Below are 12,348 nucleotides of genomic sequence, written 5' to 3' on the forward strand. Positions count from 1 at the left end.
CCCCATAAATAATTACAAATATGTCTGGGTTAAATTCCCAGTGTAAGGCCACATGGTAATGGCTCCTACAGCATCTGAGAGCCAGCTTACCTGGGGATACTCCTGGCTTCCCCTATGGCACTCTGGAGTCAGCAATCCCTCCTAATGCTGACCCATCCATGCCTCTCTAAATACAATGCACAAAATGGAAAGCTGCTCAATCAGATTGTAATGTCACTCAGGTGCTAAAAGGGAGGGGTAATTCTGTGTAGGAAAAAACTGTGTTCCCTACTGCACACCGAGTGAAAAATATTACTACATAATAGTCAGATAATACGGAGATCTTAGTTGCGTATATCTGCAGATATAGGGTTAAGCCCCCAGGCCGATCGACAAGGCTTCTCCTTCACTGGGGGTCCCTAACACTTTATTAACACTTATGATTTTCCCTATCACTTTGTATATATTATTTTAATCACACCACTTACATAGCACTTCTGTGCTTCTTATTAACCCCTATTAATTCTCACCTGTGTGCTGACCTGGGGTGGTCGACCTGTGCCGACATCGTGGGGTCCTGCACCCCGGACCCATACCTAGTATTAGGGACCCCCAGTGACGGAGAAGCCTTGTCGATTGGCCTGGGGGCTTAACCCTATATCTGCAGATATACGCAACTAAGATCTCCGTATTATCTGACTATTATGTAGTAATATTTTTCACTCGGTGTGCATTAGGGAACACACAGTTTTTTCCTACACAGAATTACCCCTCCCTTTTAGCACCTGAGTGACATTACAATCTGATTGAGCAGCTTTCCATTTTGTGCATTGTATTTAGAGAGGCATGGATGGGTCAGCATTAGGAGGGATTGCTGACTCCAGAGTGCCATAGGGAAAGCCAGGGGTATCCTCAGGTAAGCTGGCTCTCAGATGCTGTAGGAGCCATTACCATGTGGCCGTACACTGGGAATTTAACCCAGACATATTTGTAATTATTTATGGGGTGGGTGTGGGGTGCGGTGGCCCCTGTGTCGGTATGGCTGGGCTGCTTCAGGTCGGCACACCCTAACACTTTATTAACACTTATGATTTTCCCTATCACTTTGTATATATTATTTTAATCACACCACTTACATAGCACTTCTGTGCTTCTTATTAACCCCTATTAATTCTCACCTGTGTGCTGACCTGGGGTGGCCGACCTGTGCCGACATCGTGGGGTCCTGCACCCCGGACCCATACCTAGTATTAGGGACCCCCAGTGACGGAGAAGCCTTGTCGATCGGCCTGGGGGCTTAACCCTATTTCTGCAGATATACGCAACTAAGATCTCCGTATTATCTGACTATTATGTAGTAATATTTTTCACTCGGTGTGCATTAGGGAACACATAGTTTTTTTCCTACAGTGCGAGAGGTCCCAACTATAGATTCCTTCAAAAGTAGACTCAAGACTTTCCTGTTTACTCAAGCATTCCCATAATGTCCCTTTTAGTATCTACATGCTTCTGTATTTTAAGAAAAGCTTTTCTGTACTTCATTATTTTCTGTACTATATTATGCTATGTATCTGTTAAGCGCCTTGAGTCCTATTGGAGAAAGAGCTCTATATAAATAAAATTATTATTATATACTAAGCAATGCTATTTATTTATTTCTAACTGCCTGCTCATACTGTGGCGATCACTGCCATGTTATGCATCACTCCTACCCATTGCCAAATGAAGAGGATAATATATTAAGTGTTTATTTTAGGACATCAACAATTGTCAGTGAAATATTAGTGTTGCGCAAGTACTATGGTATGGCCGACAAGTCATGGGGATAACTCCTGTGGAACTCCCAAGAGTCCAGAATAAGTGCTACATCATACAGTACATCACACACCAGTTATTTAAAGTTAAAATTTAGTTTATTTCAGATGCTAGCACTAGTCCCTCTTTCTGTCAACTCAGTTCTCTTCTTATGAAAATTTTACTTTTGTTACCTTGTCAATTTTCAGACTGACGCATTTTTTTTTCTCTGTTGCATCTTGACAAATTGCTTGTGTATCCCCACTAGATCTCCTCTTTGCTCCAGCTTGCTGCTACATCTCTCGCCCCATTCTGCCACTCCGTTAAGCAGCTTCACTTTCTAACTCTGAGCAGGTTACAGCAGGTTTCTGCTAGCACCTCTCAGAATCCTCATCTCTTTCCCCTCACCAAACATGGTGAGATGACCTGGCCAGCTTTATAAAGCTGCAAACATAGCAACGAAATGTGTCGGTTGACAAGGTTGGTCAGCGGGCATTCTTCTAGCGTTCATTCTAGCACCCTGCACCTTTCAAAACCTCTTTCCTGCCTGGGCTGTCGCTCTTTGGTTTGGTTTTCACAGCACTGATATACAGACCAGACTGTGCTAGAAGCACCACAGCAGAGAAAGAGGAACTACATGGGTTGTGGAAGGTGCTAGAATGAACACTGTTCTTCTGATGAACTCCTCCACTTCAGTTCTGGTCACAAACTGCATTTGGGACTTTCAGCAAACAACTGTGACATTATTCACTTTGCGTTGGAACCGATTAATATTTGGACCCCAAGGGACTATCGCAGAACTGGTAATTATTCACTGCCACAGCTGGACTATCTGTCCCTATAGGGATGTGTACCCCTTTTGTGAGCTGCCCATTGCTCCCCAGTTGTGATTGGGTGAAAAAATGTCCAGGGCATCTTATTGCATACTTGCTGAAAATCATTTTTTTTTTTTTTTACAATAAGGCTTTTATTTGTTCGCTTAACATTCAGTGATTTTAGTACTATACTTTTTAATCCTCGTCCCCATAACATACTTTAATTTAAGTTAAATGTTTTCTTATATTATATAGTTATATTGTATCAGTTGTATTTAGAATATGTAATTTCTCTTACGTCCTAGAGGATACTGGCGTCCATTTAGTACCATGGGGTATAGACGGGTCCACTAGGAGCCATGGGCACTTTAAGAATTTGATAGTGTGGGCTGGCTCCTCCCTCTATGACCCTCCTACCAGACTCAGTTTAGAAAATGTGCCCAGAGGAGCTGGTCACTCTGAAGGAAGCTCCTGAAGTTTTCTGCATTTATTTTCTATGTTATTTTCAGGCAGGGCTGGTTGGCACCAGCCTGCCTGCTTTGTTGGACTTGGGGGTCCTTTCCCGTTCCCCGCTGACAGGACACTTAGCTCCTGAGGGAACAATTCGCAAGCCCATCACGGCAAGCGTACATTCCCGCAGCATGCCGCCACAGAGCCAGAATAATGAAGAGTGGTGAGTAATGACCCGGCTAGCGGGGCGCTGGTCATTATGGCGGCATGAGGGTACGGAGATGCATGGCTTCTGGAATAAAGCCGTTTTTATCCAGTTTTATGGTATTTTTCATTTAACATCAAATAAAGCTGAGACAAATACGAATTTAATGTGGACGAGCTAAGTATTTTCAAAGGGCTTGATCCTACATGTTCTGGATGTTCCACTTATATTCCTGATATTTTAGTCAATATGAAAGCTTAATTTTATATTCAGTGACATTGGCTAAATATTATATGTATTTAGTGTGATTTGCAGTGAGTTTTTTTTAAATCTATTCAACATTGCAGTTAATGTTCCTATTTTACCACTAGAGGGCGCTCGTAGAATAATTATTATTGTATAAAAACAAATGCAATCTACAAATCTAATTTGCACTGTGAAGTTGCGTGCCTATACAATATGATGTGTGTGATTTCCTGACCTTTCCTCAGCTGAAAGAGAAATGATTATCTGCTCATCAAGCAGATGCTTTTAGATGCTAAAATACCAACTAAGCAGCTCCAAACTCATTTTTCAAACACAGCATATAACATGGCAGTTAGGAGCTGATTGGCTGGTACTTTATCTCTGTCCACTTATCTCTTTCTCCAAGGCTTAGTACATAGACCCCACAGTGACGGTTACACATAACAATGAGAAGGCTAATTTCAGTAGTCCTCTTTTTTGCATTATTTTCATTTTATTTTAAGTCCAAAATAATCATTAACAGTATTTGCATTTGTAAACGGGATGCAAGATAAAGAACAACTGAAACAGTCTGAGAACATTCTATTTGTTTATTTAATACCAGTTCTAGGAGTGTCACTTAAAACAAAAAATATATTTTTGCGGGTACTGTTGGTCTCAATTACTATTGGCGCCGCCTTCCTTTGGTTTTATTTATATATATATATATATATAAGCATGGGATTCAGGCGGCACTCACGGACTCACTCACAAACGACCTGGAACACCACGGTCTGCTAAGCAGACCGTGGTGTTCCAGGTCGTTTGTGAGTGAGTCCGTGAGTGCCGCCTGAATCCCATGCTTATCCATTCAACAAGAGGAGGGCACCCGGCGTTTTTGCTTTTGCTGTGTGAGGGGAGTGCCGGACATTGCATGACATATATATATATATATATATATATATATATATATATATATATATATATATAATCTTGGAGATGCGGCACTCTGGTTCACTTAAGAAACGACAGGCGGGTGTGGAGTCCCAAATATGTGTCAACGTTTCAATATTTATTTATATTGTCATCAGGATACAAATATAGATAAAAACAAACATACCTTTATACAAGACCATCACCACGTGAATGCCGGCATCGGAGCGGGACTGCACACCCGCCCCTTTGCTGCGCTGAAAACGGACGTCATAGACATGTGCCTATTGGGTCCCCGTGTTATCACCATGACAACCAAACCAAGTATAGAAACATAGAACGCACTGTAATTACATAAGTAGTAATAACTTAGTGATACCATTATAAACCCTAATTCTCCCAGATCTTATATGGGAGATATGTATAGACAGATTTCAAAGAAAGGAAAAAAAAAAAAAAAATGTATAGTAAAACATTACCGTAATACTGCATAGGCTATACTTTCATTAAGTCCCTTAGGGGCCATTACATCAAGGCGGTGGATCCATTGCGCTTCACAGCGCAATAGTTGTAAGGATCTATTGCCCCCTCTAATATTAATAGGGACCGTATCTATCATACGGTATCGGAGACTTGCGAGAGGATGTTTAAAAAGTGCAAAATGACGGGCAACAGGTTGATCACTCGTACCCGAGGTGATCGCTGCCCGTATAGCAGCTCTATGGTTGCCCATGCGCTCCTTGAATTTGCTCTCAGTTTTACCAATGTATGATAAGCCGCAAGGGCAAATAATTTGGTAAATTACAAACGAAGAGTTACATGTGAAGTGGTGTCTAATGAAGAATTGTTTTCCTGATTGAGGGTGACAAAAAACATCTCCCGTAAGGAGGAATTGACAAGTGGTGCAGGTGCATTTAAAGCATCCTACCCGGGTATTGGTCAAAAAAGTGGTTTTCTTAATGGGCCGTACGGAGGTCAAAGTTTTAACTAAGGAGTCTTTCAAGTTTTTACCCCTTGAAAAACAGGGCATTAACTCATGTTCCTGTAGATGTAATTTTTCATCACTTTGAATGATGGGCCATAATTTTTTTGCTTTATTCATAATAACTGGTGAGCAAACATTGTATTTGCTCACCCAAGGTAATTTATTTTTATTTTCATTTTCATGACTTCCAGGCTCTCTTATGTCGTCTCTAGATAATAAACTGGAGCGATCCATCTTTAACACTTTTTCTTTACATTGCAATAGCAAATTAAGTTTATACCCACGTTCTAAGAAGTGGTTAATCATCACATCAAGTTGCTCAATTGCAACCTGCTTATCACTATTAATCCTCATCACCCTTATCATTTGGGAATACGGTAAACCGTTAATTAGTGCTCTGGGATGGCAGCTTTGTGGTTTTAATAACATGTTTCTGTCAGTTTCTTTAGAGAAGAGTTTCGTGTGCAGGCTATTGTTCTTAATGGATACATTTACATCAAGAAAGTTGATGTTGTCCTTACTGTAATTATAAGTGAGTTTAATTGGATTCTCTGAATGATTATGAGTTTCTATTGTTTCTAAAAGAATCCGCACATCGCCTCTCCATAATAGGAATAGATCATCTATATATCTGACAAACATGAGGATCTTAGATGATATAATTTCATTTGAGAAAAATAGTAGATGCTCGATTAGGAACATCACCACATTTGCATAAGCTGGAGCCACAGAGCTCCCCATCGCACACCCCTTTGTCTGCAAATAAAACCGGTTGTCATAAAGAAAAAAATTGTTATACAGAATAAGTTCAAACATTTGAAGAATTACATCAATCACTTCATCAGGATAATCACTTTTAGCTTGTAGAAACAATTTAAGTGCATGCAAACCCAAGGAGTGCGGTATTGATGTATACAAGCTAACAACATCTATTACTACCAGGTAACAATCGTCAGGGATCTCAGTAATCATATTTAACCGAGTAAGGAAAGCAGTAGTATCGAGTAGAAAAGTTGATTCTACTTGGATCAGCGGCTGCAGCAAGGAATCCAAAAAGGTTGCTAAAGGCTGCAATAGCGATCCTCGGGCCGATACAATAGGGCGGCCCGGTGGCGGGTGTAACCCCTTATGCACCTTGGGGATCGTATAAAAAATTGGTATTAATGGAAATTTAGGGTTTTTGACCAATACCCGGGTAGGATGCTTTAAATGCACCTGCACCACTTGTCAATTCCTCCTTACGGGAGATGTTTTTTGTCACCCTCAATCAGGAAAACAATTCTTCATTAGACACCACTTCACATGTAACTCTTCGTTTGTAATTTACCAAATTATTTGCCCTTGCGGCTTATCATACATTGGTAAAACTGAGAGCAAATTCAAGGAGCGCATGGGCAACCATAGAGCTGCTATACGGGCAGCGATCACCTCGGGTACGAGTGATCAACCTGTTGCCCGTCATTTTGCACTTTTTAAACATCCTCTCGCAAGTCTCCGATACCGTATGATAGATACGGTCCCTATTAATATTAGAGGGGGCAATAGATCCTTACAACTATTGCGCTGTGAAGCGCAATGGATCCACCGCCTTGATGTAATGGCCCCTAAGGGACTTAATGAAAGTATAGCCTATGCAGTATTACGGTAATGTTTTACTATACATTTGTTTTTTTTGTTTTTTTTCCTTTCTTTGAAATCTGTCTATACATATCTCCCATATAAGATCTGGGAGAATTATGGTTTATAATGGTATCACTAAGTTATTACTACTTATGTAATTACAGTGCGTTCTATGTTTCTATACTTGGTTTGGTTGTCATGGTGATAACACGGGGACCCAATAGGCACATGTCTATGACGTCCGTTTTCAGCGCAGCAAAGGGGCGGGTGTGCAGTCCCGCACCGATGCCGGCATTCACGTGGTGATGGTCTTGTATAAAGGTATGTTTGTTTTTATCTATATTTGTATCCTGATGACAATATAAATAAATATTGAAACGTTGACACATATTTGGGACTCCACACCCGCCTGTCGTTTCTTAAGTGAACCAGAGTGCCGCATCTCCAAGATTGTATCTCCACTTCTATGAAGGCACCGGTGCAGGTGATATTTTTCCGTTGAAGGGAGTGCCAGACTGACATGAGTTGTGTGTGTGTGTATATATATATATATATATATATATATATATATATATATATATATATATATATAAATAAAACCAATGTGTGTGTGTGTTTATTTATTTTTATATTTTTAATGTGCGAAATTGTAAATGACGCAGTGTTGTGTTAACAATACAAGTGCAACATTTACTTCCATTAGGAGCAGAAGCATTTCACACTTGACTAATACATATTTCTTGCCGCGTATCTAGTTTTGATTTGCAAAATTGTTCATAGCTCCTACTTAACAGGAGGAGCAGTAGGGAGTACCGCTCGCCTTATTGGAAATGGACATATTCTTTTGCTGCACATCACACCCGTCTGCCAAGAATGTATGCTTGTAGCAGCTAGTGTTGCAACTTCACTCAGTTCACCTTAATTGCTATCTCATATAAATGTATCAAGTTTGTATATTAAAAAACTGGTGGTTGTGTTGTAATTCCAATCTTTGCAGTTTTGCAACAATTTTTACCCTTACTCAAAATGTGCTAGGACAATTTTACTCCTTTTCAGGGAATGGCCCAATAGCTGCTTTATTGGTTACTTTCTGTTAAGGGTGGGTACACACGGAGTGATGTTCAGCTAATTTCTAAGCAATCTGACTAGATTGCTTAGAAATTAGCTGAACATCCCTCCATGTGTAGGGGTGCCGGCGACAGCGATGCGTCGTCCCACGTATCGCTGTCGCCGGTGCTAAATTGCCCTGCATGCAGGCACAATCTAGCAGGTCGCTAATTTCACCTCTGAGTGAAATGATCGGCCCCCTGTGTCCGGCCTCCCCCCTGCACAGCACATCGCGCTGTGCTGAACTGGGGGAGAGATGTGTGCTGAGCGGTCTGTTCTGGTCAGCACACATCTCTGGGCAAATCTCCACGTCAGTACGGCCCTTAAATTGCATTATATTAGCCTCGGGGAATTACCTCTGAATTTGTCCTGCTTGTTTTCAGACAGTGTTTTGGAAACCTTGTTTATTTTTCTAATGTAAAGTAAGTGTTTCTCTACCCAGAGTTTAAACATGACTGTAGCCAAGTCTTTGGGATGTCTGCATTCTTTATTTAAATTGAGGGATTAACTCCGTAAAGAGGCTGTAATATAAACTGTTTGCAGGCCAAAACAAAATCGCACAATTAACTTTGATGGTTTAAAATCCCAGCAAATTGCTTACAAATTACATGCTGAGTTGTAGACTCAATCCTTATAACAGCTGTGTTAATTTTGAGTCATTTTACTTAACAAGCTTTAAAATGACAATTATGTATTGTAGATTTTAGCATCATAAATGCATTATTTGTATGCCCACAACAGATCAGTATAAACCCAGTTATTTCATTTAGTGTGTTGACCTCTGTAAAAGTGGAGGTAAATGAACTATATTCTGTATATAAATTATAACATATGAATAACATAACTTTTACCTTTCAGTTTATAACCAAAACACATTAATTCACAGTTGTGTCAAAGCGGTTAGAACTTTTGTGAGTGTACATCGCTTTCAAATGTACATTCAATGTGTGAGGTAAGACAATGGAGGTGGAATAAATGCGACTCCAGGCAGCACTCCCCATTCCCCCGATAATTAATTAATTAATTAATTAAGCAATTGGAAGTTTACAATTAGCTCAATCAGTCTGTAATTACTCGCCTTCCGAAGCAGTGTCTTCTGCATCCAACGCCGGGAGCCGGATCTTCTGCAGTATTGGTGAGTATGTGTGGTGTATGTGTGACCCCCGCAGTCAGCACAGCAGGACCCCACCCAGCGGATGCAGACTTTCCACTGGGAAAGTGTAAAAAAACAAAACAAAAACCCCAAGCCACCCCCAGATTCCCCCTGTGTACCTGGCAGCTGTTTTGGGGGTAAAAAGTAACGTTGCAATGTTCCAATGTTACCGATCTTCCCGACCGTTGTTTGTTTTGAGAAAAATTATTTAAAAAAAATATATATATAAACTATATATCTATAGTTCATCGACTTTGTACACAGACATATTGGGTTTGCCCTGCAGCACAGCCAACACAGATATCTTCATGTGTGGTTATGTGTACGGCCTTCCTCAGGAACACATTGGTGTCACAGTTGGGCAAGCAAATTCAAATACCCACCCAGTTGTGATGTCTGGCCAGATATATCAAGTGGCGATTGGTAAGTGTTCTGCTCAGTGTAGTGTGTACCCAGCCTTATGACTGAATTCACTTCAAGCGGTAATTTACCAGGAAAAGGGTTGTAGCCTCCGTTGCAGACCATATTTTCATGCACGGTAGATTACCTGCTACTGGACGGTAATCCATAAAATATGGGATTAGTTCCTGGAGCTATGGGTTAACAGCTTTGCGGCATCTGTGATCAGTAAATTTAACGCAGATTTCTGTTTTGATATAATTGAATAGTCCCTGCAGATCAATTAACTGTGGCTTATTGCAGTTTATTTAAGATCTGTTATACTTTAACACTGAAAAATTGACCAAGATTTATAGTCCGCCATAAATTGCTGGCTACATTTATAAATTCTAGATTTGCACCATTTTACCTTGTTCACAGTTTTTTGGATTATTTGTAAAAAATCACTGCTATATGTTTTTTTCAAAGTCAATTGATTTAGTTTGCAATTTTTTTAGCATAAGTTTCATATTGATTGCATCGAACTTTAGTTTTTATACAGTTGATCAGGCCTCATCATAATACAGACAGCGTAAGAATGATGGTTTATAAGGAATCTTTGTAATATGTTATTAATGGTGTATGGCTGCAGGTTTCATGTGTATACAAATGGCTACTGTGTTACTTTTCTTGGAAGTGGAATGATTTTTATATCCCCCCTGGACCGTTAACAAGTGAATCATTCTACGTAGCAGAATCTAGTGAAATTGCTTTGAAACTTTATCTTCTAAAAGTGTAACCTAGCTGGGAACATTATTTTCTTACACCATGCTGTCAACTCTATACAAATTCAGTGGCTGGGATCATGAAGTAGTGACCCATGTCTGTAAATGTGATATACAGATTGAAACACAACGGTATCTACAAATCTGTCTTCTAACTACTTTTCATGCAAGTGACAAATCCCAGAATAATATTCTCAAGTGCTTCTAATCAATTGGCGTCATCCAAGGCTGTTAAATCACGTGTATATGCAAATGATCTGTTCTTTATCCACAATGGTGTTGTAGAAGTTTTTTTTTTTTTTAATATATTTCTTTATTAGACAGCCATAAAGTCACAACAAACATTGTCAGACATTAAAGTACAAGGTTATTCAGCAGTGACATACATTCAAAGTCTAGTATGAATAAAATACAGAGGATTGAAGGCTGTACCGTTTTTTTTTTTTTTTTTTGTAGGAGAAGAAGAAAAATAAATGCAATTACAGCAAATAATGCAAACTCAACTGTCTAGTAATAATGGTGGTAGTGGTATCAGGGGGGGGGGGGGGGGGTGCCCAACATACGTGCACCCCCTCCTCCAGTAATAAAAACAGACCAAACAAATGAGTTAAATATCACATCATTTAAGGAAAAGTAGGGATAGGAAAGAGAAAGGAAGAAAGAAAAAAGAGAGGAAATAAAGGGGAAAAAGATATGTTAGAGAGCAAAGAGAAGGCCTTAGTACCGAGGTATCATAGATGGTTAGCGTTCGTTGCCGGGGGGGGGGGGGGGGGGGTCAAATCCTTATTTTGGGCAGGAAGAGCAGCTCATGGGTTTGGAGTGAATGTTGTGCTATGTTAATCTCTAATGATGACTGTCTACGCTGTAAGCTAGGCATCTCAGTTAAATCCATCTTTCATCTCACCTGTGGTCAAGTAATGGTTCCTACTATTCGACTAGTCCAATACCATGTAGTGTCGCGGAATACTTTCCAGATACATTCACGCCTGTCTAGGGGTAAAGTCTCTATATAGGTTCCCCATTTTTTGTGGAAAAGCTTCACTCCATTTTCAATTTGAAAAGTGGCCATTCGCCTCTCACAAAACAGTATATCTAATAAGGCAGATTCCCATTCTCCCATTGATGGAGCAGTTTTATATATCCAGTGTCTCAGTATCACCTGTCTCGCCACCGTGACCATCACAGTCAGTAGTGGGATCATAGGAGCAAGATCAAACTGAGACAACCAGGATGAAAAGTCCGCAAACAGCAACGGGCCCACCTCTTCTGGAAGGGGTAATTTAAATAAACGGGATAGATATTGGAGAAACTTGCGCCAGAACCGTTTGATTTTCCCACATAACCAGAAATTGTGGATGAGGGATGCTCCACTCCCTCCACATTTAGGGCAACTACCCGTCTCACCGGGGCGGAAGTGCTGTCTTTGAGAAGGGGCTATATACATCCTGTTTAAAGTTCTTAAATGTATTTCCTGTAGTGTGGTGGATTTTAGAGCTTTGAGGACCAGTTCAGTGTTCTTAGATATCTCGTCCATCGCGGGTGCCTCCGGGAGTTCCCGCCGCCATGAAGCAGAGAGGGGGGACCAAGAGGGTGCTGACGCCTCAATCAGGTCACTATAAAGGTAGCGAATTTTGAATGGGTTATGTCTGCAAAACGTGAGAGTATCGAGTATTGTTCGAGTAGAGGCCTTTTTACCCAGGGGGTCACCTAGGGAGGTAATGTAGTGTCGCGCTTGGAGATACATAAAAAAATTAGTGTGGGGCAAAGAAAATCTGTCACGTAGTTGTTGAAAGGAGAGCATCTGGCCACCAGGATCAAAGACATCCCTGATAGAATAAATTCCTCTACACTTCCACATGTAAAAGTGGCGATTATCTAAAGAAGAGGGGAAATTAGGGTTGCCCCATAAGGGAATATAT

General features: G+C 40.5%; 1 protein-coding gene across 2 annotated transcripts in view; it reads left to right on the top strand.

The window, feature by feature from the left end:
• NDUFA12 (NADH:ubiquinone oxidoreductase subunit A12) overlaps window positions 1–12,348 on the top strand; it is a 77,504-nt gene that overhangs the window by 37,118 nt on the left and 28,038 nt on the right. Inside the window, exon 4 of one of the 2 annotated variants that reach the window (XM_063927608.1) lies at window positions 7,171–7,327. The exons of the other annotated variant lie outside the window; for it this stretch is intronic. Coding sequence (XP_063783678.1) covers window positions 7,171–7,312 — 142 coding nt within the window. The 3' untranslated portion in view covers window positions 7,313–7,327. The remainder of the gene's footprint in view (window positions 1–7,170; window positions 7,328–12,348) is intronic. 2 annotated transcript variants of the gene reach the window in all.

The sequence above is a fragment of the Pseudophryne corroboree genome, chromosome 6, assembly GCF_028390025.1.
Source record: "Pseudophryne corroboree isolate aPseCor3 chromosome 6, aPseCor3.hap2, whole genome shotgun sequence".
Taxonomy (NCBI): Eukaryota; Metazoa; Chordata; class Amphibia; order Anura; family Myobatrachidae; genus Pseudophryne; species Pseudophryne corroboree.